At 31.4% G+C, this 24,357-nt stretch overlaps 5 protein-coding genes and 2 long non-coding RNA genes across 31 annotated transcripts; 2 read left to right on the forward strand and 5 right to left on the reverse strand.

Annotated features, from left to right (window-relative positions):
• Positions 1-650: 650 nt before the first annotated feature.
• On the reverse strand, positions 651-4,247 carry LOC139818586 (odorant receptor 4-like). 9 transcript variants are annotated; one of them, XM_071787398.1, is made up of 7 exons: positions 3,028-4,247; positions 2,443-2,523; positions 2,172-2,364; positions 1,671-1,901; positions 1,395-1,508; positions 1,156-1,311; positions 651-802 (listed from the first exon to the last, which is right to left on the reverse strand). In XM_071787398.1, the coding sequence occupies exons 1-7, from the start codon at positions 3,147-3,149 to the stop codon at positions 755-757; spliced, it is 945 nt and encodes a 314-aa protein (XP_071643499.1). In that variant the 5' UTR covers positions 3,150-4,247; the 3' UTR covers positions 651-754. The 9 variants fall into 9 exon arrangements, with proteins under 9 accessions (XP_071643499.1, XP_071643490.1, XP_071643509.1 ...); XM_071787389.1 differs by having other exon boundaries at positions 2,172-2,367; XM_071787408.1 differs by having other exon boundaries at positions 2,172-2,367; positions 3,076-4,051.
• On the forward strand, positions 3,560-5,774 carry LOC139818692 (uncharacterized). Of its 2 annotated transcripts, XR_011733483.1 has the most exons (4): positions 3,560-3,700; positions 3,831-3,889; positions 4,098-4,211; positions 5,428-5,774. It is a non-coding gene; the product is annotated as an uncharacterized lncRNA (long non-coding RNA). The 2 variants fall into 2 exon arrangements; XR_011733484.1 differs by lacking the exon at positions 3,560-3,700 and having other exon boundaries at positions 3,712-3,853.
• Positions 4,217-7,863, reverse strand: LOC139818522 (odorant receptor 67a-like). Its single transcript, XM_071787258.1, has 6 exons — positions 6,573-7,863; positions 5,830-6,181; positions 5,285-5,515; positions 5,018-5,131; positions 4,763-4,918; positions 4,217-4,404 (listed from the first exon to the last, which is right to left on the reverse strand). The coding sequence occupies exons 1-6, from the start codon at positions 6,827-6,829 to the stop codon at positions 4,354-4,356; spliced, it is 1,161 nt and encodes a 386-aa protein (XP_071643359.1). The 5' UTR covers positions 6,830-7,863; the 3' UTR covers positions 4,217-4,353.
• On the forward strand, positions 7,786-9,982 carry LOC139818676 (uncharacterized). The gene is made up of 3 exons (XR_011733476.1): positions 7,786-7,893; positions 9,463-9,589; positions 9,854-9,982. It is a non-coding gene; the product is annotated as an uncharacterized lncRNA (long non-coding RNA).
• On the reverse strand, positions 7,896-11,322 carry LOC139818478 (odorant receptor 10-like). Of its 5 annotated transcripts, XM_071787244.1 has the most exons (7): positions 10,615-10,652; positions 10,149-10,213; positions 9,862-10,057; positions 9,320-9,550; positions 9,048-9,161; positions 8,797-8,952; positions 7,896-8,088 (listed from the first exon to the last, which is right to left on the reverse strand). In XM_071787244.1, the coding sequence occupies exons 3-7, from the start codon at positions 9,982-9,984 to the stop codon at positions 8,038-8,040; spliced, it is 675 nt and encodes a 224-aa protein (XP_071643345.1). In that variant the 5' UTR covers positions 9,985-10,057; positions 10,149-10,213; positions 10,615-10,652; the 3' UTR covers positions 7,896-8,037. The 5 variants fall into 5 exon arrangements, with proteins under 5 accessions (XP_071643345.1, XP_071643344.1, XP_071643346.1 ...); XM_071787243.1 differs by having other exon boundaries at positions 9,862-10,213; positions 10,615-11,322; XM_071787245.1 differs by lacking the exons at positions 10,149-10,213; positions 10,615-10,652 and adding an exon at positions 10,964-11,319 and having other exon boundaries at positions 9,862-10,054.
• A 33-nt stretch (positions 11,323-11,355) lies between these two features.
• Positions 11,356-15,800, reverse strand: LOC139818281 (uncharacterized). 3 transcript variants are annotated; one of them, XR_011733416.1, is made up of 6 exons: positions 14,413-15,800; positions 13,634-14,006; positions 13,109-13,339; positions 12,836-12,949; positions 12,586-12,692; positions 11,356-12,205 (listed from the first exon to the last, which is right to left on the reverse strand). XR_011733416.1 is itself a non-coding variant. In XM_071786904.1 (6 exons), the coding sequence occupies exons 1-6, from the start codon at positions 14,667-14,669 to the stop codon at positions 12,155-12,157; spliced, it is 1,182 nt and encodes a 393-aa protein (XP_071643005.1). In that variant the 5' UTR covers positions 14,670-15,800; the 3' UTR covers positions 11,358-12,154. The 3 variants fall into 3 exon arrangements, 1 of the variants encoding a protein (XP_071643005.1); XM_071786904.1 differs by having other exon boundaries at positions 11,358-12,205; positions 12,586-12,741; XR_011733415.1 differs by having other exon boundaries at positions 12,164-12,205; positions 12,586-12,764.
• Positions 15,801-15,947: 147 nt separating this feature from the next.
• Positions 15,948-24,208, reverse strand: LOC139818211 (odorant receptor 13a-like). 10 transcript variants are annotated; one of them, XM_071786847.1, is made up of 8 exons: positions 21,733-21,869; positions 21,462-21,595; positions 19,246-20,816; positions 18,490-18,682; positions 17,969-18,199; positions 16,659-16,772; positions 16,416-16,571; positions 15,948-16,018 (listed from the first exon to the last, which is right to left on the reverse strand). In XM_071786847.1, the coding sequence occupies exons 3-8, from the start codon at positions 19,500-19,502 to the stop codon at positions 15,968-15,970; spliced, it is 1,002 nt and encodes a 333-aa protein (XP_071642948.1). In that variant the 5' UTR covers positions 19,503-20,816; positions 21,462-21,595; positions 21,733-21,869; the 3' UTR covers positions 15,948-15,967. The 10 variants fall into 10 exon arrangements, with proteins under 10 accessions (XP_071642948.1, XP_071642945.1, XP_071642934.1 ...); XM_071786844.1 differs by having other exon boundaries at positions 18,490-18,685; XM_071786833.1 differs by having other exon boundaries at positions 18,490-18,841.
• Positions 24,209-24,357: the final 149 nt, after the last annotated feature.

The following is a 24,357-nucleotide window of genomic DNA, read 5'->3' on the forward strand; positions in this document are numbered from 1 at the left end:
TAGTACAAGCCAAAATATCTAGCAAAGAAGCACAAGTTTATCAGTTTTAGCATGCTTCGGATCCAGTGAATTAATCTGTCCGGAACATCCCGCCTCTCTACAAACAACTTTGTGCGAGGTGTTGTTAAAGGAGTATATATCAAAGAACATTCTCACCACGTAATCTTCAGTCTCCAGCGGCACCTACATTAGGGACACGAACAATTGGAGCGCCGTTTCTGTGGAGATGCTCATCATATACGAATGTGGATTCTCGTGCAGAGAATGCAACACTGCAACACAGAAATAACATCTCGCAGGTACACATAATCGATGAGCTTCTTTAACGTCTTTAAAAGAAGAGCTGTCAGGCTGCTCAAACTATAATTTTTTGTAAAGGTGTAGCGTATTTTAAGTATCGCTCTCAGCTTGGCATGGAAAATTTGATCCACAGCTTTCCTGGCGCGAGAAAGGATTTTACGCCAGCAGGGCCGGTAATAGCCATCACTACCCAGGAGCCTACTCGAATAGTCAGACACTTATACTTAGATCTCCTGGACATATTCCGATCTGTCACAACGAGATGTGCCCGATAAGTAACTCAGTCAACAGAGACTGAAACGCACATACGCATGCAAATATGCACGCACATAAAAGAGAATGGCAAGTAATACAGCAATGGTTTTACTTTAATTAATAAACATTTTTTTACAATTAAACAATAACCAATTATTAACTTTTATTACAACTTTAAATAAAACGTAATTTTGTTTCACTACATCGCAAACAAAACCGATATGTAGGAGGCCGAAGCCTTTATAATCTGAAACAGTATTATTTGATTATTAGAAGAATATTTATGTATAAAATATTTTAAATATAAAAATTGCAGTTATTAGTTTGTCATTTGACTCGTTTCAATAATATTTAACAATGAAAATATTGCAGCAAATACTGTTTGCTATTTAAGACAAATATATAAAAATATAAATATTTAATAAAAAATAAATGATATATTACGAAATTAATTAATAGTAATATTCTAATATTAATATTTAAAAAAAAGATGACACATTTTTTATTTTTCATGATTCTAGATTATTATTGGCAAAACAATTTTCAATATAATATCAGTAAAATGTTTAACATATAAAGCAAATCTGAGATAAGACTTACACTGCCAAATCGATCTAGAGACAAATTCATTATTTTTCCAATTGTAATGGTTAATTGATTTTGTGACCTCATTATTAAGAACAATATAATTCGACTGTCTTTGGAATCTGATTCGTACCACAAAGAATCATATGCAGCATCCCCAATGCTTTTGCTCTATTAAATAGTAGATTTTGTAGCTTTTAGAAACAATTACGTAATATTCTACTTATTTATCAATATTAGTTTTTATGTTTAACCTTGGCACTTAAGTATTCCCCAGCGAAACAAAATATGAACGCTTCCGAATTCATAAGAAAGTAAAATAAGAGAGTTTTAATTATATTGTTGAAAGCATCGGGGCGACCAATCGCCTAGAATTTCAAGAAATATTATAAGACCAAGGGAAATGAAATAAAAGGATGAATAATTAAAAAAAGTCACGAATTAATATACTCTTCTATTCTACAGATACAACAGCGCGGTTCCAATAGTACATATTTCTCTTAACCGCAGATTTAATCAAAATCGCTTACCGCGACAATTGTAAAACCCAAGCAGCAGATAATCAAAGTATCCGTCACAAACAATACCATCGCGATATACGAGTACAGATCCTCGATATGCTCTGAAAAGATGATAATTTCCTGGTGTTTTTTGATTATTTTTTGAACCACGAAACGACTCAATCTGCCATTTCCTTCTTTTGGAAAAATATCCATTACACTTTTACGAAGAATATCGATTTGTCCACTTATGTGCAATATCTAAAATAAACATTTTTCTCAACTGCTGTACTTAATTCGCGAAAAACAATTTAACTGCCTAGATTATGCTGCACAATTTTTTGTAAACCCAAGAAGCAACACAACTCCTAGTATATTATATTTTATTATGTAGACAATATGCTCGTGTAAATTTTGTCTATCAATTAATATTACGGTTAATAAAATGTTAATAGGTATTAGTAAAACAATAGATAATACTCATGCATAATAATAAAGATATAAATAATATCTCTGCGTAATAGAACTCACCAGATTTATGAGTAGAGCATTTAATAAGCCGATTGCTTCGGAGCATAACACCAAATGAAGAAATTGTACAATTATGATCGATTCATATATGAATCTTCGATTAGCGTCAAATGGTAAATCCATATCTAGAATGAGTAATCGTGTGGAAACGTTTGAGGCTGTGTCACCATTGTCATGTTTTACGAGGATTTTGCTGCTAAAAAAAATTACAGCAGTCAAATAGAGAATCACCGTCATGTTAACGAAGCGCTGCGACAGTTTGGCATTGCACCTCGTTATTAACATGCTGAATTTCGTGTCGGAACACTTTTCCCAGTTGTTCGCCATCATCATTAATATCCTGTTGAACGTTCTAAGAAAGATTTTTATTGATCATAATCGTGATAACGACCGCAACGAAGCGTAATACCAACCATCGGTGAAAAATTTATTATCACAATGACTTTACCCATGCGAGTCCGCTTATTTTCTTTTTGTGTAAAATAATTAATTTATTACAAGCTACTTGTTTTTCATTCAACTTTATTACGTTGTTCACGTTTACAATTGTAAAATAATTTATTTTTCGACTAAAATAATTGTTAAATTGAAATGTAATACTAAAATGTAACTTAATATAATTGAATAATGTAATTAAATATGTATACAATTAAATTAAATAATATTTAAAGCAAATTTTTTATCGATAGTGCGTATCACTACATCACGTTGCGTATCTCACCGCTGCTTATACCAAAAAATTAAAAGTTTAAATAAAAATATCGTATACGCCATTGTTGAACCTATAATTCTCATCATATCGATAAATTCAATCAAATGAAAATGCACTACAATATATCGATATTGAAAGACTTGCTCGATTACGAGCATGACGGTCCAGAATAGTCTACGTAATAAAACGCACGATGTATTTGGCCAGATCCCAAAAATACGTAGAGAAATTTCTATCGCTTGGCTAACTGTATTCTCTATTTTCATATTTCTGTTATTATTATTTTCCTATTATTTAATTGCACCGATAACGTGTATTCTAATAAAAAAAATTTTTAGCTGCGTTATGACAATAGCACTTGATAGATTATACGATATGCACAATGTGGTGTCTCTGTACAAACTGAACGCTTCAGAGGAAGCAAGAGTGGGGTTTTTACCCCTCCAGAAACCACAGCTTATTAAATATTTTGATCGCAACCTGCACAGATTGCGTGTACAATTGTCGATGAAAGAAAAAGAAGTTTCCGGGTGGCCGATCTTCTCCCTTCTGGGAATTTACTGGCAAAACAGTGGTGTAGTGCTCACTGCATTATTTTCTTTAAAAATTCAAGCAACAGCAGACAACAGCACGCGAATGTACATACATAGGACATTAAACTATTCTCGGTGACCGTAAGAAAAGTTTTGTACTTCCATGCATAAGGGAAAATTTTAGAGAGAAAATAGGAAAGATATGGAAAAGGTGAAAGTTTCTCTTTCCAAGATTTTGTTTCCCTATCAAAAGATATACCTTCTCGTGCATTATACTAAGCGCGGTGAGTGTGCACGCGTTCGCATTTATTCTTCTGAAATATATTGGTCGCTGTGCACAATAATCGTCAAATAGTCAGAAGCCAGAAGCAAAAGACAGGGAGACGCAGTGCTGAGTGAAGTTTTATGTTTCAGTATCAACGACGTTCTTCACAAAGGCAAGCATAATATAACTTTTAAAAAGACATCACAAGGTACAAAAAGCATATATTAATCTTTCTAAAAAACTATTTCATAAACATTATGATATTATTTGAACGAAAATGTAAAGGAATATCTGATTGTGCAAGAAGAGCATTTGTTATGCAATATACTTATCGCATGTTTTATTTTACACATGAAAAAAAAATTAAATTAATTATTAGCAAGAAATGCAGTATTTATGTTGCAATCTGCCCATAGATCACTTGGAGAACTTCCGAGCCGCCACATGGAGACGCACCCGATAAGTAGCTCAGCCCACAGAATTGAAACACTTTACACGCAAGCAAATATGCATGTACATAATAGAGAATGGTAGGTAATATAGCAACGGTTTTACTTTAATTCATACGCAAATTTTTTTGCAATAATATAATAACAATAACAATAGCGGTAACGCTACAGTAAACTCTGTAATGCTGTAATAATTAAGATGTAAATAAATTGTAGTTTTGCTTCAATACATTGCAAGTAGAACCGATATATAGGATACCGAAGCCTTTACAATCTGAAAGTATTATTTGATTATTATAAGAATATTATTGTAGAAATAATGAATATTTTAACTCAATATGAAAAGTAATTTATTTACTATTTTGTTCGTTTTAATAATATGAACAATGAGAAATTGCAACAAATATTGTTTGTTTTTTAAGACAAATATACAAAAATATAAACATTTATTTATAGAAAATAAACGGTACACAACAAAAATTAATGAAAATTAATATTCTACTTATATTAAAAAAAAAGAGATAACATTTTTTTTAATTCTAAATAATTATTGGCACAAAAGGGCAGAACAATCTTCAGTATAAAAGCGGTAAAATGTGTTACGTATAAGACAAAATCTGAGATAGACTCACACTTCCAAATCGGTCTAGAGACAAATTCATTATCTTTCCAATTGTAATGGTTAATTGATTTTGCGTCCTCATTATTAAGAACAATATAGTTTGACTGTGTCTGGAATTTGATTCGTACCAGAGAGAATCGTACGCAGCATCTCCAATGCTCTTGCTCTATTGAATAATGGATCTTGTAGCTTATAGAAGCAATTACGTAATATATATTTGGCTTATATATTTATCGTCTACAATATTCTCGACACAATGTCTAACCTTGTCGCTCAAGTGTTCTCCAGCGAAACAGAATATGAACGCTTCCAAATTCGTATTGAAGTAAAATAAGAGAGTCCTAAGTATAATTTTTGAAGCATTCGGTTGACCGATCGACTATATAAAATTTTAAGAAATATTATAAGAACAAGAGAAAAATGATAAATAGTTAAAGGCACGAATTAATATCTACTCTTCTAATCTGCAGATTCACAATAGAGCGAGTTCTATAATATATATTCCTCCGCTGAATTAATAAAAATTCCTTACCGCAACAATTGCAAAACCCAAGCAGCAAATAATCAAAGTATCCGATACAAATAATACCAACGCGATATACGAGTATAGATCTTCGATATGCTCTGAAAAGATGATAACTTTCTGGTGTTTTTTGATCATTTCTTTTACCATAGAACGACTCGGACTGCACTTTCCTTCCTTTGGAAAAATTTCCGTCACGCTCTTACGAAGAATATCGATTTGACCGCTTATGTGCAATATCTAAAATATACGTTTCTTTCAACTGCTGTACTTATAGAGGTAGCAAGAAAGAATATTAAATGTATAGATTAAATTTATGCAGCGCAAAATCTTTTAAAACTTATATAAGAGCGCAATTGCTAAAAAATTATTTCCGTAAGCGTTCTTTTTCGTATATAGTAGGCAATATGCACATGTACATTCTATTAATTCAGTTGATAATATAGTTGATAAAATATCAAGAAATTAATATTTATATATAATAGAATTAATAAATAATACTTACATGTAACAATAATATGATAATAATATCTCTTTGTGTAACAGGAACTCACCAAATTTATGAGAAGAGCATTTAATAAACCGATTGCTTCAGCACACAATATCAAATGTAGAAATTGAACAATTATGACCGATTCATATACAAATCTTCGATTAACGTCAAATGGCAAATCCATCTCAAGAATGAGTATTGGTGTGGAAATGTTGGAAGTTATTTCATTATCCGCGCGTTTTACGAAGATATCACTGCTAAAAAAAATTATAGATATCAAATAGAGAATCACCGTCATGTTAGCGAAGCGCTGCGACAGTTTGGCATTGTACGTCGTCGCTGACATACTGAATTTCGTGTTGGATCTATTTTCCCAGTCAATCGCCATCATCGTTAATATACTGTTGAACGTTTTAAGAAAGATTTTCATTGATCATAATCGTGATAACGGCTGCAACGAAGAGTTTTACGAACCATCGGTAAAAAATTGATTGTTGTGCAATAACTTTACCCATGCAAGTTTGCTCATTTCTTTTTATGTAAAATAATTAATTTATTACAGTATTTTGTCTCTGGTTTTTCTTTGTCACAATGTTCACTTTTTCAATTTATTTTATCGACCAACGCATTAGCAAATATTGAAGTCTATTTTATCAAAAGTAATTGTTAAAATGCAATATTAAATGTATGTAACAAACTTAATGTTGTTGAATAATATAATTAAATATAATTAAATAAAGTTAAATAATACTTGAAAATTTTTCACCGATAGTGCTTATCACTATGTGTCGTTGCGTGTCTCACCGTTGCTTATACCAAAAAATAATAAGTTTAATGAAAAATATCGTATACGCCATTGTTGAACTCAAAATTTTCATTATGTCAAAAATCTCGGATAATTCAAAATGCATTATGATATATCGATATTGATAGACTTGCTCGATTATGAGCATGACGGTCCAGAACAGTCTACGTAATGAAATGCACGATGTAGTCGGCCATATTCCAAAAATTCGTAGACAAATTTCTATCGCTTTGCTAACTGTATTCTCCACTTTCATATTTCACTTATTTTATTATTTTCCTATTGTTCTGCAAAGTTAACGTATGTATCGATTTTGATAAGACCACTTTAATCGGTGTTATGATCAGCACCTAATCTATACGATATGCACAATGTGGTATCTCTGTACAGACTGAAAGCTTCGTAAAAAGAGCAAGAGTGGGGTTCACTCCCTCCCTTTCCCCAAGAGCCGAAACTTATTAAATATTCTGATCGCAACGTGCATAGATTGCGTGCACTATTGTCGATGAAGAGAAAAAAAGTTTCCGGGTGGCTGACATCTCCCTCTCGAATTCTTGGGCGAAACGATGGTGTAGCGCGCACTGCATTATTTTCTTTAAAAATTCAAGCAACAGCGACAATAAATGTGAATATACACAGGGCATTGAACCGTGTTCAATGACCGTAAAAGTTTTGTATTTGCGTGCGTAGGGAAGAATTTTTCGAGAAAGAGGGAAGATGGAAGAGGCGAAAGTTTCTCTTACCGAGATTTTGTTTCCTTAATATCGAAAGATATTCTTTCTCGCGCATTATACGAAGCACGGTGAGTGTGCACGCGTTCGCAATTTATTCTTCTAAAATATATTAGTCGCTGTGCACAATAATCGTCAAATAGTCAGAAGCCTGCAGATGCAAAAGACGGGGAGACGCAGTGCTGAGTGAAGTTTTATGTTTCAGTATATATCAACGACGTTCTTTACAAACGGCAAGCATAATATAAGCTTTAAAAAAATATCACAAGGTACAAAAAGCTTATATTAATCTTTCTAAAAAACTGTTTCATAAACATTATGATATTATTTGAACCAAAATGTAAAGGAATATCTGATTGTGCAAGAAGAGCATTTGTTATGTAATATACTTATTCGCGCATGTTTTATTTTACACATGGAAGAAAAATTAAATTAATTATTAGCAAGAAATGCAGTATTCATGTTGCAATCTGCCCACAGATCATCTGGAGAACTTCCGAGCCGCAACATGGAGACGCACCCGATAGCTCATCCCACAGAACTGAAACGCTTACACGCATGCAAATATGCATGTACATAAAAGAGAATGGTAGGTAATATATAGCAACGGATTTACATTAATTCATACGAAAAATGTTTTGCAATAATATAATAATAATAACAATAACGGTAACGCTACAGTAAACTCTGTAATGCTGTAATAATTAAGATGTAAATAAATTGTAGTTTTGCTTCAATACATTGCAAGTAGAACCGATATATAGGATACCGAAGCCTTTAAAATCTGAAAGTATTATTTGATTATTATAAGAATATTATTGTAGAAATAATGAATATATTTAACCCAATTAAGAATTTAATCAACTGTACTGGCAATAATTATAATCGTGGCAACGATTATAATCGTCGTGACAAATCGTCACCGCGTTTCGACCAAGGATTCTGATGGTCATTCTAAAATTGATGTAATTTTAGATGCTTATAATGTAAGCATCTTAATTAAATAATTAAATTTTATTATGAAAAACATTACCTCAGCCAGGGTTCGAATCTGGAACCTCCCTCATTCCGATTTGTCACAACGATTATAATTGTTGCCACGATTATAATCATTGCCAGTACAGTCGATTAAATTCTTAATTGGGTTAATTATTGACTGGCGAAGTAAATGTTACTTATTCAAAATGAATATTTAAATTCAATATGAAAAGTAATCTATTTGTTACTTTGTTCATTTTAATAATATAAACGATGGGAAATTGCAACAAATATTGTATGTTTTTTAAAACAAATATACAAAAATATAAACATTTAATAGGAAATAAACGGTACACAACAAAAATTAATGGAAACTAATATTCTACTTATATTTAATAAGAGAGACAACAATTTTTTTATTCTAAATAATTATTGGCACAAAAGGGCAGAACAATCTTCAGTATAAAAACGGTAAAATGTGTCACGTATAAGACAAAATCTGAGATAAACTCACACTTCCAAATCGGTCTAGGGACAAATTCATTATCTTTCCAATTGTAATGGTTAATTGATTTTGCGTCCTCATTATTAAGAACAATATAGTTTGACCGTGTCTGGAATTTGATTCGTACCAGAGAGAATTGTACGCAGCATCTCCAATGCTCTTGCTCTATTGAATAATGGATCTTGTAGCTTTTAGAAGCAATTACGTAATATATATTTGGCTTATTTATCGTCTACAATATTCTCGACACAATGTCTAACCTTGTCGCTCAAGTGTTCTCCAGCGAAACAGAATATGAACGCTTCCAGATTCGTATCAAAGTAAAATAAGAGAGACCTAAGTATAATTTTTGAAGCATTCGGTTGATCGATCGACTAAAATTTTAAGAAATATTATAAGAGCAAGAGAAAATGGATAAAATGATAAATAGTTAAAGGCACGATAATTAATATCAACACATACACACACACACACACAACAGAGCGAGTTCTATAATATATATTCCTCCGCAGAATTAATAAAAATTCCTTACCGCAACAATTGCAAAACCCAAGCAGCAAATAATCAAAGTATCCGATACAAATAATACCAACGCGATATACGAGTATAGATCTTCGATATGCTCTGAAAAGATGATAACTTTCTGATGTTTTTTTATTATTTCTTTTACCACAGATCGACTCGGATTGCACTTTCCTTCCTTTGGAAAAATTTCCGTCATGCTCTTACGAAGAATATCGATTTGACCGCTTATGTGCAATACCTAAAATATACGTTTCTTTCAACTGCTATACTTATAGAGGTAACAAGAAAGAATATTGAATGTATAGATTAAATTTATGCAGCACAAAATCTTTTAAAACTTAATAGCGCAATTGCTAAAAAATTAATAGTTCTATATATAAGCGCTCTTTTTCGCATATAGTCGGCAATACGCACATGTACATTCTATTAATTCAGTTAATAATATAATTGATAAAATATCAAGAAATTAATATTTACATATAATAGAATTAATAAATAACACTTATAATGATATGATAATAATTTTTTTTTTGTGTAATAGAAACTCACCAGATTTATGAGAAGAGCATTTAATAAACCGACTGCTTCGGCACACAATATCAAATGTAGAAATTGAACAATTATGACCGATTCATATACAAATCTTCGATTAACGTCAAATGGCAAATCCATCTCAAGAATGAGTATTGGTGTGGAAATGTTGGAGGCTATTTCATCATCCGCGCGTTTTACAAAGATATCACTGCTAAAAAAAATTATCGATATCAAATAGAGAATCACCGTCATGTTAGCAAAGCGCTGCGACAGTTTGGCATTGTACGTCGTCGCTGACATACTGAATTTCGTGTTGGATCTATTTTCCCAGTCGATCGCCATCATCGTTAATATACTGTTGAACGTTCTAAGAGAATATTTTCATTGATCATAATCGTGATAACGGCTGCAACGAAGAGTTTTACGAACCATCGGTGAAAAATTGATTGTTGTGCAATAACTTTACCCATGCAAGTCCGCTCGTTTCTTTCTTATGTAAAATAGATAATTTATTACAGTATTTTGTCTTTGGTTTTGCTTTGTCACAATTTTCACTTTTTTAATTTATGTTATCGACCAACGCATTAGCAAATATTGAAGTCTATTTTACCAAAAGTAATTGTTGAAATGTAATATTAAATGTATTTAACAAACTTAATTTTGTTGAATAATATAATTAGATATAATTAAATATAATTAAGTTAAATAATACTTAAACTTAATTTTTCACCGATAGTGCGTATCACTATGTGTCATTGCGTATCTCACCGTTGCTTATACCAAAAAATAACAAGTTTAATAAAAAATATCGTATACGTCATTGCTGAACTCAAAACTTTCATTATGTCAAGAATCTCGGATAATTCGAAATGCATTATGATATATCGATATTGATAGACTTGCTCGATTATGAGCATGACGGTCCAGAACAGTCTACGTAATAAAATGCACGATGTAGTCGGCCACATGCCAAAAATTCGTAAAAAAATTTCTATCGCTTTGCTAACTGTATTCTCCACTTTCATATTTCACTTATTATTATTTTTCTATTGCTCTGCAAAGTTAACGTGTGTATCGATTCTGATAAGAGAACTTTAATCGGTGTTATGATCAGCACCTAATCGACTATACGATATGCACATAGTGGTATCTCTGTACAGACTGAAAGCTTCGTAAACCTTCGTAAAGAGAGCAAGAGTGGGGTTTACTCCCTCCCTTTCCCCAAGAGCCGAAGCTTATTAAATATTTTGATCGCAACGTGCATAGATTGCGTGTACTATTGTCGATGAAGAGAAAAAAAGTTTCCGGGTGGCTGACCTCTCCCTCTCGAATTCTTGGGCAAAACGATGGTGTAGCGCGCACTGCATTATTTTCTTTAAAAATTCAAGCAACAGCAACAATGCGTGAATATACACAGGCCATTGAACCGTAAAAGTTATGTATTTGCGTGCGTAGGGGAGAATTTTTCGAGAAAAAGGGAAGATGGAAGAGGCGAAAGTTTTCTTACCGAGATTTTGTTTCCTTAATATCGAAAAATATTCTTTCTTGCGCATTACAGTGAGTGCGGCGAATTGTGCACGCGTTCACAACTTATCGAGCAACTTATTCTCTCGAAATATATAAATCGCGCAATTTTGAGTGAGAGCTTGGTGCACGTCAGATACTGGTTGTAGGCAATAATCGTCAAATAGAAAGCCAGAAGCAAGAGACGGGGAAACAAAGTGCTGAGTGAAGTATTATATTTCGGTACCAAAGGCGTTCCTAACAAACAACAAGCATAAAATAAGCTTTGAGAAGACATCACAAAATACAAAGAGCTTTTCTTAATTTTTTAAATAGGACTGTTTCTTAGGCATCATATTGTTTGTACATTACGAAAATCTAAAGAAATATCCGATTATGCGAGAAAGGCATTTGTTTTGTAATATTTTTGTAGATATTTTATTTTACAGATGGAAGCTAAACAAATTGATGAAATTATTACAAACAAATATCAATATTATGTAAACACATAAAATATTAATAATAATAATATTTTTTATATTATTATTACTGTGATACTTTTATTATTCATTTAATAACTAATATACTATTACCTTATGCTACTCCGCTAAATCCTATCAGGATAATATTATACAATCATAATATTATAGAGATTGATCTTAATATTTAGTTCATCGCCGACATAAAAAACTATGATAACTAATACAGCAACGTTTTTACTTTAAATCATATGCAAATTTTACTGCAACTAAACCAGCTGTTAATTCTCATTAAAATGTTGATGTAAATAGAATGCAGTTTCGCTTTAATACATCGCAAGTAGAATCGATAAGTAAGAAGCCGAAGTCTTTATAATCTGTAACAGAATCATTTGATTTATTATAAGAATATTAATGCAGAATTTATAAATATTTAAATTCAATGTAAAAAGTATTTGTTATCTGACTCATTTTAATAATATAACAAAATAACTCGACTTAATAATTTAGTAAGGTGAGTATTGCAGCAAATATAATTTAATATTATGTAAAATAAATATATAAAAATACAAATATTGAATAAAAAATTATAGTACATTACAAAAATTAATTGGTAGTAATATTCTATATTTTAAGAAGAATTTTCCATTTGTTATTAATTCTGGATAATTATGGCAAAACAATTTTAATATAAAATAAAGTAATATAAAATTAATAAAAAGTTTTGCGTACAAAACAAACTTAAGATAAAACTTACATTGCTAAATTGCTCTAGAGATAAATTCATTATCTTTCCAACTGTAATGGTTAATTGATTTTGCGACCTCATTATTAAGAGCAATATAATTCGACTATCTCTGGAATCTAATTCATACCAGGTGGAATTATATGCAGCATCTCCAATGCTTTTACTCTATTGAATGATGGATCTTGTATCTTTCAGAAATAATTACGTAACGTTCTGCTTTTATGTATATGTATGTATAACATTAGTCCCAATGTCTAACCTTAGTGCTCAAATATTCTCCAGCGAAACAAAATATGAACGCTTCCGAATTCATAAGAAAGTAAAATAAGACAGTCTTGATTATACTGTTGAAAGCATCGGGTCGACCAATCGACTATAATTTTAAGAAACATTCTAAGAGCAAGGGAAAAGTCATAAAATGATGAATAATCAAAGTCACGCGAATAAATATCTTTTATTCTGTAGATTTATCAGAGCGGGTTCTGTAGTATATATTTTTCTCTTAACCGCAGAATTAATTAAAATATCTTACCGTGACCATTGTAAAACCCAAGCAGCAGATAAGCAAAGTATCCGATACAAAAAGCACCATTGAGATATACGAATATAGATCTTCGATATGCTGTGAAAAGGTGATAATTTTCTGGTGTTTTTTTATTATTCTGTTTATCATAAAATGACTCGGGCTGAGCTTCTTTTTCTTTGGAAAAATTTCTATCAAACTTTTGCGAAGAATATCGATTTGTCCACTTATATGCAATATCTAAAATATATCCTTCTCTCAACTGATGTATAGTAGCAAATAAAAATTTAAATGCCTAGATTAAATTTATGCTGCACAAAATCTTTTAAAACCTGAAAAGCTGTACAACTGCTAGTCAACTATATTTTATAACATAGACAATAAGTACCTGTACATTTCGTCCATCAATTGATATTATGATTTAATTATAAAAAAAAATAGATTTTATAAATAATATAAATAATAGAATAATATATAATAAATAATAAAATAATAATCATGACGATATTTTTTTGCAGGTGCAACAGAACTCACCAGAGTTATGAGGAAAGCATTTAATAAACCCACTACGTTAGCAGACAACAGCAAATGAAAAAATTGCACAATCATGACGGATTCATATACGAATCTTCGATTAACGTCAAATGGCAAATCCATGTCTAGAATTAGTAATTGTGTGGAAACGTTGAAGGTGATGCCATCATCCGCGGTTTTTACGAAGACATTGTAGCTAAAAAGAATTATAAATGTCGAATAAAGGATTATAGATGTCGAATAAAGAATCACCGTCATGTTAGCGAAGCGCTGCGACAGTTTGACATTGCTCGTTGTCGTAAACATGCTGAAATTCGTCCTGGAACACTTTTCCCAATCAATCGTCATCATCATTAATATCTTGTTGAACGTTCTACGAACGGTTATCATTGGTCATAGTCGTGATAACGAGCGCAATGAAGCATTACGAACCATCGGTGAAAAATTTTATGTTGTACATTGACTTATAACTTTTGCGAGTCCGATCATTTTCTCTTTGTGTTTGATATTTAATTTATTACAGCAATTTGTCCTAGTTTAGCTTTGTTACAATGTTCACGTTTTTATTTGTCCAATAATTTAATTTATCGACCAAAGCAATTGCCAAATAGTTTGATGTATCGACTAAAGTAATTGTTAAATCAAGATGTTATACATATGTAAAATGTATGTAACAAAATTAATGTGGTTAAATATTATAATTAAATATAAATAAATTAATTGATATTTAAAACAAATTTTTCACTGATAGTATCACTACGTGCCGTTGCGTATCTCACCGCTGCTTATACCAAAAAATGACAAGTTTAAATAATAATATCGTGTATGCCATTGTTATACTAAAAATAATCATTATCTCGGAAAACTCGATCAAATAAAAGTGCTTTACGATATATCGATATTGAAGAGCTTGCTCGATTACGAGCGTGAAAATCCAGAACAGTCGACGTAATAAAATGCACGATGTAGTCGGCCATATGCCAAAAATTCGTAGACAAATTTCTATCGCTTTGCTAACTGTATTCTCCACTTTCATATTTCACTTATTATTATTTTCCTATTGTTCTGCAAAGTTAACGTGTGTATCGATTCTGATAAGAGAACTTTAATCGATGTTATGATCAGCACCTAATCGACTATACGATATGCACAATGTGAGATCTCTGTACAGACTGAAAGCTTGGTAAAGAGAGCAAAGTGGGGTTTACTCCCCTTCTCCTCCCCAGGAGCCGAAGCTTATTAAATATTTCGATCGCAACGTGCATAGATTGCGTATGCGTATACTATTGTCGATGAAGAGAAAAAGTTTCCGGGTGGCTGACCTCTCCCTCTCGAATTCTTGGGCAAAATGATAGTGTAGCGCACTGTATTATTTTCTTTAAAAATTCAAGCAATAGCAACAATGCGTAAATATACACAGGGCATTGAACCGTGTTCAATGACCGTAAAAGTTTTGTATTTGCGTGCGTAGGGGAGAATTTTTCGAGAAAGAGGGAAGATGGAAGAGGCGAAAGTTTCTCTTACCGAGATTTTGTTTCCTTAATATCGAAAGATATTCTTTCTCGCGCATTACAGTGAGTGCGGCGAATTGTGCACGCGTTGTTCACAACTTATCGAACAACTTATTCTCTCGAAATATATAAATCGCGCAATTTTGAGTGAAAGTTCGGTGCACGTCAGATACAGGTTGTAGACAATAATCGTCAAATAGAAAGCCAGAAGCAAGAGACGGGGAAACGAAGTGCTGAGTGAAGTATTATATTCCAGTACCAAAGGCGTTTCTAACAAACGACGAGCATAAAATAAGCTGTGAGAAAACATCACAAAATACAAAGAGCTTTTCTTAATTTTTTAAATAGGACTGTTTCTTAGGCATCATAATATTGTTTGTACATTACGAAAATCTAAAGAAATATCCGATTATGCGAGAAGGGCATTTGTGGCAATTTTATAATATTTTTGTAGATATTTTATTTTACAGATGGAAGCTAAACAAATTGATGAAATTATTACAAACAGATATCAATATTATGTAAACACATAAAATATTAATAGTAATAATATTTTTGATATTATTATTATTGTGATACTTTTATTATTCATTTAATAACTATTATACTATTACTTCATGCTACTGCTAAACCCTATCAGGATAATATTATACAATCATAATATTATAGAGATTAATCTTAATATTTAGTTCATCGCCGGCATAAAAAACAACGAAAGGTAATGCAGCAACGTTTTTACTTTAAATCATATGCAAATTTTGTTGCAACTAAACTAGCTGTTAATTCTCATTAAAATGTCGATGTAAATAGATACAGTTTCGCTTTAATACATCGCAAGTAGAATCGATAAGTAAGAAGCCGAAGTTTTTATAATCTGTAAAAAGTATTATTTGGTTACTTTAAGAATATTAATGCAGAATTTATAAATATTTAAATTTAATGTAAAAAGTATTTGTTATCTGACTTATTTTAATAATATAACAATCTAACTCGACTTAATAATTTAGTAAGGTGAATATTGCAGCAAATATAATTTATTATTATGTAAAATAAATATATAAAAATACAAATATTGAATTAAAAAATATATAGTACATTACCAAAATTAATTGGTAGTAATATTCTATATTTTAAAAAGAAATGACATATTTTCCATTTTTTATTAATTTTGGACAATTATGGCAAAACAATTTTAATATATAAAATAAAATATAATAATATAAAATATGTAAAAAGTTTTGCGTACAAATAAAACCTAAGATAAAACTTACATTGGTAAATTGTTCTAGAGATAAATTCATTATCTTTCCAATTGTAATGGTTAATTGATTTTGCGACCTCAATATTAAGAGCAATATATTTCGACTATCTCTGGAATCTGATTCGTACCAAAGAGAATCGTATGCAGCATCTCCAATGCTCTTGCTCTATTAAATAATGGATCTTGTATTTCTTAGAAACAATTACATATTTTGTAATATTTATCATATACAATATTTGTCTCAATATCTAACCTTAGCGCTCAAGTATTCTCCAGCAAAACAGAATATAAATACCTCTATATTCACAGCGAGGTAAAACAAGAAATTCCTGATTATACCTTCTGAAGCATTGGGTCGCCCAATCGACTAGAATTTTAAGAAAGAGCCAAGAAAATGTAATAAAACGATGAATAATTAAAGTCACGAATTAATACTCTTCTATTCTGAAGAATTAACAGCGCGGTTCATATAGTAGGAGAGACCAAGGCAAAGTCGTCACCGGGGCGGAGTCGTCACTACAGTTATCTCGAAACCTGTATGTTGTGTAAACTCACTATTAATATAGTAAACGCTACTTATGGTGGAGATTGTCCCGATTACGCCCATAACAAATCGGACACGACAATATTTCCCGATCGGGAATGTGTCCAATCGGGAAATATTGTCGTTTCCGATTTGTAATGTGCGCAATCGGGACTCACTTCTTATGGTGCCCATGTAACCAACGGAGTTTAGTGAGATTATATGCCATGTTGTGATTTTCATTAAGGCAAACGTGTTTTCAGTGGTCAAAAGTAAAGTTTTTTGCGCGTCGAAAATTTTAAAAATTTTAAATATTATTATCTTTCCGAATCTCGAGATAAGTGATTCTGAAGAGTAATGCATGCTGAACACGAATCCAGTGAAAATTTTTTATTTTTATTAATTTATAATATTTCATGAGCGATCGAACTTAAAATCTGTGTCCGGGTCGAAATGGTCACCAAGCCACCGGAACGGATTCGTCACTGTGACGACTTTATCCCGGTGGTTTCACTCTATTTTTTGTTGCAAATGCGTCATTGTATTTCTCAATTGCAACAATGCAATTTGAACAGAGCTGACGAGAAACTGTGCATTTCGTGTGAGCATAAGACACACAAGTACGTGCGCTTTTTTTGTAATTATTTTCCGCCATCGTGTTTTTAATTAATAAATGTTTTCATTTTTCTATTAAAAAATAATTAATAAAATATATCCTATTATTTTTCATGATCGGAATTATGTATTTTTATTTAAAATTCAGTCCGATAATGGAGTGACGACTCCGCCCTGGCAATTTTGACATTTCAATTTTTGCACCTTTGTCGTTTTTACTCTATACCGGTTGAACAAAGCGACGTAGACCAAAAATGCCCTTATAAATTTTGTATTCAAGGGTTCACTCTTTACAACGGTACACCACATTTTACTAAAATTATTTGTTTTGTTGTTAAAAATCGGCACCGAAAAGATAGTGACGACTTCGCCCCGGTATCCCCTGTATATTCCTTTTAACCGTAGAATTAATCAAAATCGCTTACCGTGACCATTGTAAAACCCAAGCAGCAGATAAGCAAAGTATCCGATATGAGAAGCACCATTGAGATATACGAGTAAAGATCTTCAATATGTTCTGAAAAAGTGATAATATTCTGGTGTTTTTTGATTACTTTTTTTACCATGGAACGATTCGTACTGCACTTATTTTCTTTCGGAAAAAGTTGCAACACACTTTTACGAAGAATATCAATTTGACCGCTTATATGCAATACCTGAAATATACGTTTCTTTCAACAGCTGTACTAATAAAGGTCGCAAGAAAAAATATTATATGGCTTATGACATATTAAATTTACGCGCTGCACAAGAATCTTTCAAAATCTGAAAAGCGCAATTGCTAATAAACTATTTTTGATAAGAAAGGAAATTTGCACATGTACATTCCGTTAATCAGTTAATAATATGATTAATAAAATATTAAAGAAATAATATTTATAAATAATTGATAATACTCATAATAATAATAATAATATCTTTTTGCGTAACAGGTAACAGAACTCACCAAATTTATAAGTAAAGCATTTATTAATCCCATTCCGTTAGCACATATCAGCATGTGAAGAAATTGAACAATTATGACCGATTCATATACGAATCTTCGATTAACGTCAAATGGCAAATCCATGTCTATAATAAGTGATCGTGTGGAAACGTTGGAAGTTATGACATCATCCATATTTTTTATGAAGATATTGCTGCTAAAAAGAGTTACATTTGTCAAATAGAGAATCACCGTTATGTTAGTGAAGCGCTGCGACAGTTTGGCATTGCACTTCGTTGTTAACATACTAAATTTTGAGTTGGTACATTTTTCCCAGTCGATCGCCATCATTGTTAATATTTTGTTGAACGTTCTAGGAAAGGTTTTCATTGATCATAATTTTAATAACGGCCGCAACAAGGCCTTATACGAACCATCGATGAAAAATTAATTGTTGTGCAATCACTTTAGCAATGCAATTCTGCTTAAATCTTCTTTGCGTACAATAATTTATTTATTTCAGCAATTCGTATTTAATTCACATTATTATTATTATGTTTACATTCTTAATTGCCAAATAAATTATTTTATCAACCAAAGCAGTTGCGAAATGTGTATCTTAATGACTAAAGTAATAAATCAAGACGAAATACTAAATATATGTAACTAACATGTTGAATGTTGTTGAATAATATTGTTAAATATAATTAAGTTAAATAATACATAAAACTAATTTTTCATTGACAGTGCGTATCACAACGTGCCGTTATATCTCACCGTTGCTTATACCAAAAAATGAGAAGTCTAGTTAAAAGTATCGAATATGCCATGGCTGAACCTAAAATTTTCATCCTGTCGGAAAACTCGATCAAATAAAAATGCATTACAATATATCGATATTGAAAGACTTGCTCGATTACGAGCGTGGCAATCCAGAAGAGTCTACGTAATAAAGCGCACGATGTATTCGGCCAGATGCCAAAAATTCGTAGACAAATTTCTATCGCTTTGCTAACTGTATTGTCTACTTTCATACTTGTGTTACTATTGTTATTATCCTATTATTTTGCACCGTTAACATGCGTTGATTCCGATAAAAAATTTGGAAACGTTACGAAGAAACCTGATCCATCGTACGATGTGCACTATGTGGTATCTTTGCACATACTGAAAGAGAACAAGAGAGTGGGGCTTACCCCTCCAGGAGCCACAGTTTATTAAATATTTTGATCGCGACGTGTATAGATTGCGTGTACTATTGTCGATGAAGAGAAAAAAAGTTTCCGGGTGACCGACCTCTCCCTCTCGAATTCTTGGGCAAAACGATGGTGTAGCGCGCACTGCATTATTGTCTTTAAAAATTCAAGCAACAGCAATAATGCGTGAATATACACAAGGCATTGAACCGTGTTCAATGACCGTAAAAGTTTTGTATTTGCGTGCGTAGGGGAGAATTTTTCGAGAAAGAGGGAAAATGGAAGAGGCGAAAGTTTCTCTTACCAAGATTTTGTTTCCTTAATATCGAAAGATATTTTTTCTCGCGCATTACAGTGAGTGCGGCGAATTGTGCACGCGTTCACAACTTATCGAGCAACTTATTTTCTCGAAATATATAAATCGCGAATTTTGAGTGAAAGTTCGGTGCACGTTAGATACAGTAGGCAATAATCGTCACATAGAAAGCCAGAAGCAAGAGACGAGGAAACGAAGTGCTGAGTGAAGTATTATATTTCAGTACCAAAGGCGTTCCTAACAAACGACAAGCATAAAATAAGCTTTGAGACAACATCTGCACAAAATACAAAGAGCTTTCCTTAATCTTTTAAATAGGACTGTTTCTTAGGCATCATAATATTGTTTGTACATTACGAAAATCTAAAGAAATATCCGATTATGCGAGAAGGCCATTTGTTTTGTAATATTTTTGTAGATATTTTATGTTACAAATTGAAGCAAAATAAATTGATGGAATTGTTACAAACAAATATCAATATTATGTAAACACATAAAATATTAATAATAATAATATTTTTAATATTGTTATTACACACTGTGATACTTTTATTACTTTTATTACTTTTATTACTTTTATTACTATTTTTATGCTACTCTGCTAAACCTTATCAGAATAATATTATACAATCATAATATTATAAAGATTGATCTTAATATTCAGTTCATCGCCGACATAAAAAACAATGATAAGTAATATAGCAAATTATATGCAAATTTTATTGCAACTAAACCAGTTATTAATTCTTATTAAAATGTCGATGTAAATAGAATGCAGTTTTGCTTTAATACATCGCAAGTAGAATCGATATGTAAGAAGCCGAAGTCTTTATAATCTGTAACAGTATCATTTGATTATTAGAAAAATATTAATGCAGAATTTATAAATACTTAAATTCAATGTAAAAAGTATTTGTTATCTGACTCATTTTAATAATATAACAAAATAACTTGACTTAATAATTTAGTAAGGTGAATATTGCAGCAAATATAATTTATTATTATGTAAAATAAATATATAAAAATACAAATATTAAATAAAAAAATATATAGTACATTACCAAAAATTAATTGGTAGTAATATTCTATATTTTAAGAAGAAATAACATATTTTCCATTTTTTATTAATTCTGGATAATTATGGCAAAACAATTTTAATATAAAATAAAATAATATAAAATCAATAAAAAGTTTTGCGTGCAAAACAAACCTAAGATAAAACTTACATTGCTAAATTGCTCTAGAGATAAATTCATTATCTTTCCAATTGTAATGGTTAATTGATTTTGCGATCTCAAAATTAAGAGCAATATATTTCGACTATCTTTGGAATCTAATTCATACCAGAAGGAATCGTATGCAGCATCTCCAATGCTTTTACTCTATTGAATGATGGATCTTGTATCTTTTCGAAACAATTATGTAACATTCTGCTTACTTATTGTTTATGTATATGTATAACATTAGTCCCAATGGCTAACCTTAGTGCTTAAATATTCTCCAGCGAAACAAAATACGAACGCTTCCGAATTCATAATGAAGTAAAATAAGGTATTCTTGATTATACTGTTGAAAGCATCGGGTCGACCAATCGACTACAATTTTAAGAAACATTCTAAGAGCAAGGGAAAAGTCATAAAATGATGAATAATCAAAAGTACGCGAATAAATATCTTTTATTCTGCAGATTTATCAAAGCGGGTTCTGTAGTATATATTTCTCTTAACCGCAGAATTAATCAAAATATCTTACCGCGACAATTGTAAAACCTAAACAACAGATAACCAAAGTATCTGATACGAACAGCACCATCGCGATATACGAATATAGATCTTCGATATGCTGTGAAAAAGTGATAATTTTCTGGTGTTTTTTTATTATTTTGTTTATCATAAAATGACTCGGGATGAGCTTCTTTTCCTTTGGAAAAATTTCTATCAAACTTTTGCGAAGAATATCGATTTGTCCACTTATATGCAATATCTAAAATATATACTTCCCTCAATTGATGTATAGTAGCAAATAAAAATTTAAATGCCTAGATTAAATTTATTCTGCACAAAATCTTTTAAAACTTGAAAAGCTGTACAACTGCTAGTCAATTATATTTTATAATATATATAGACAATAAGTACTTGTACATTTCGTTAATCAATTGATATTATGATATAATTAATAAAAAAATTAATTTCTATAAATAATATAAATAATCGAATAATATAATAATAATCATAACGTTATTTTTTTGCAGGTGCAACAGGACTCACCACTGTTATGAGGAAAGCATTTAATAAACCCACTGCGTTAGCAGACAACAGCAAATAAAAAAATTGCACAATCATGACGGATTCATATACGAATCTTCGATTAACGTCAAATGGCAAATCCATGTCTAGAATTAATAATTGTGTGGAAACGTTGAAGGTAATGCCATCATCCGCGGCTTTTTCGAAGACATTGTAGCTAAAAAGAATTATAAATGTCGAATAAAAAATTATAGATGTCGAATAAAGAATCACTGTCATGTTAGTGAAGCGCTGCGACAGTTTGACATTGGTCGTTGTCGTGAACATGCTGAAATTCGTCCTGGAACACTTTTCCCAATCAATCGTCATCATCATTAATATCTTGTTGAACGTTCTACGAACGGTTATCATTGGTCATAGTCGTGATAACGAGCGCAATGAAGCATTACGAACCATCGGTGAAAAATTTTATGTTGTACATTGACTTATAACTCTTGCGAGTCCGATCATTTTCTCTTTGTGTTTGATATTTAATTTATTACAGCAATTCGTCCTGGTTTAGCTTTGTTACATTATTCACGTTTTCATTTGCCAAATAATTTAATTTATCGACCAAAGCAATTGCCAAATGGTTTGATGTATCGACTATAACGTAATTGTTAAATCAAGATGTTATATGTAAATGTATGTAACAAACTTAATGTGGTTAAATATTATAATTAATATAAAAAATATATATAAATATAAAAAAATTAAATGATATTTAAAACAAATTTTTCACTGATAGTATCACTACGTGCCGTTGTGTATCTCACCGCTGCTTATACCAAAAAATTATAAGTTTAATTAAAAATATCGTATACGCCATTGTTGAACCTATAATTCTCATCATCTCGGAAAACTCGATCAAATAAAAGTGCTTTACGATATATCGATATTGAAGAGCTTGCTCGATTACGAGTGTGAAGATCCAGAACATTCGACGTAATAAAACGCACGATATATTCGGCCAGATGCCAAAAATTCGTAGACAAATTTCTATCACTTTGCTAACTGTATTCTGTACTTTCATATTCCTGTTAGTACCTATAATTATGTTATTATTTTGCACCGTCAACATGCGTTGATACCGATAAGAAAATTTTAAAAACAGAAAACACTTGATCGACCGTATGATGTGCACAATGCGGTGTCTCCGTACAAACTGAATGCTCGAAAGGAAGCAAGAGTGGGGCTCACCCTCCCACGAACGACGGCTTATTAAATATTTTGATCGCAACGTTCATAGAGTGCGTGTGCAATTGTCGATAAAAAAAAGAAAAAGAAAGTTTCCGGGTGACCGACCTCTCCCTCTCGAATTCTCGGACAAAACGGGTGGCGTGGTGCTCAGTACATTATTATCTTTAAAAATTCAAACAACATCAGATATCAACATGTGAATATACATAGGGCATTGAACCGTGTTCGACGACCGTAAGAAAAGTTTTGTATTTGCGTGCGTAGGGGAAAATATTTTAAGGAAGAGGGAAGATGGAAAAGTCGAAAGGTTCTTGATCCGAGATTTTGTTCTCTTATAATATCAAAAGATATTCTTTCTCGCTCACTACGTAAGTGCAGCAAGTGTGCACGCGATCGCAACTTATTCCCCTGAAATATGTAAATCGCACGATTATGTATGAAACTTTGTTGCTCGTCAGATACAGATACGCGTAATAATCGTCAAAAAATAAGCTAGAAGCAAAAGGCAGAGAAACGTATAGTGAACTCAGCGACGCTATATTTTTATCGCTATAATAATTTTATATTCTAGTACCAAAAATGTTTCTCACACAAACGATAAGCATAATATGAGCTCCAAAAAACATCACAAAATGCAAAGAGCTTGTTAATCTTTCGAGAAGGACTGTTTCTTAGGCATCATAATATTGTATAAACATTAAGAAAATTTCTAATCCAATATCTGATTATGCAAGAAGAGCATTTATGTTAATATACTTTCAATGTTTTATTTTACACATGAAAGCAAAAGTAATTAATTAAATTATTAAATATAAATTCTATTATGTAAACATATAAAATAACAATAATAATATTTTTGATATTGTTATTACTGAGATACTTTTATAATTTA

Source organism: Temnothorax longispinosus, chromosome 1, assembly GCF_030848805.1.
Source record: "Temnothorax longispinosus isolate EJ_2023e chromosome 1, Tlon_JGU_v1, whole genome shotgun sequence".
Lineage (NCBI taxonomy): Eukaryota > Metazoa > Arthropoda > Insecta > Hymenoptera > Formicidae > Temnothorax > Temnothorax longispinosus.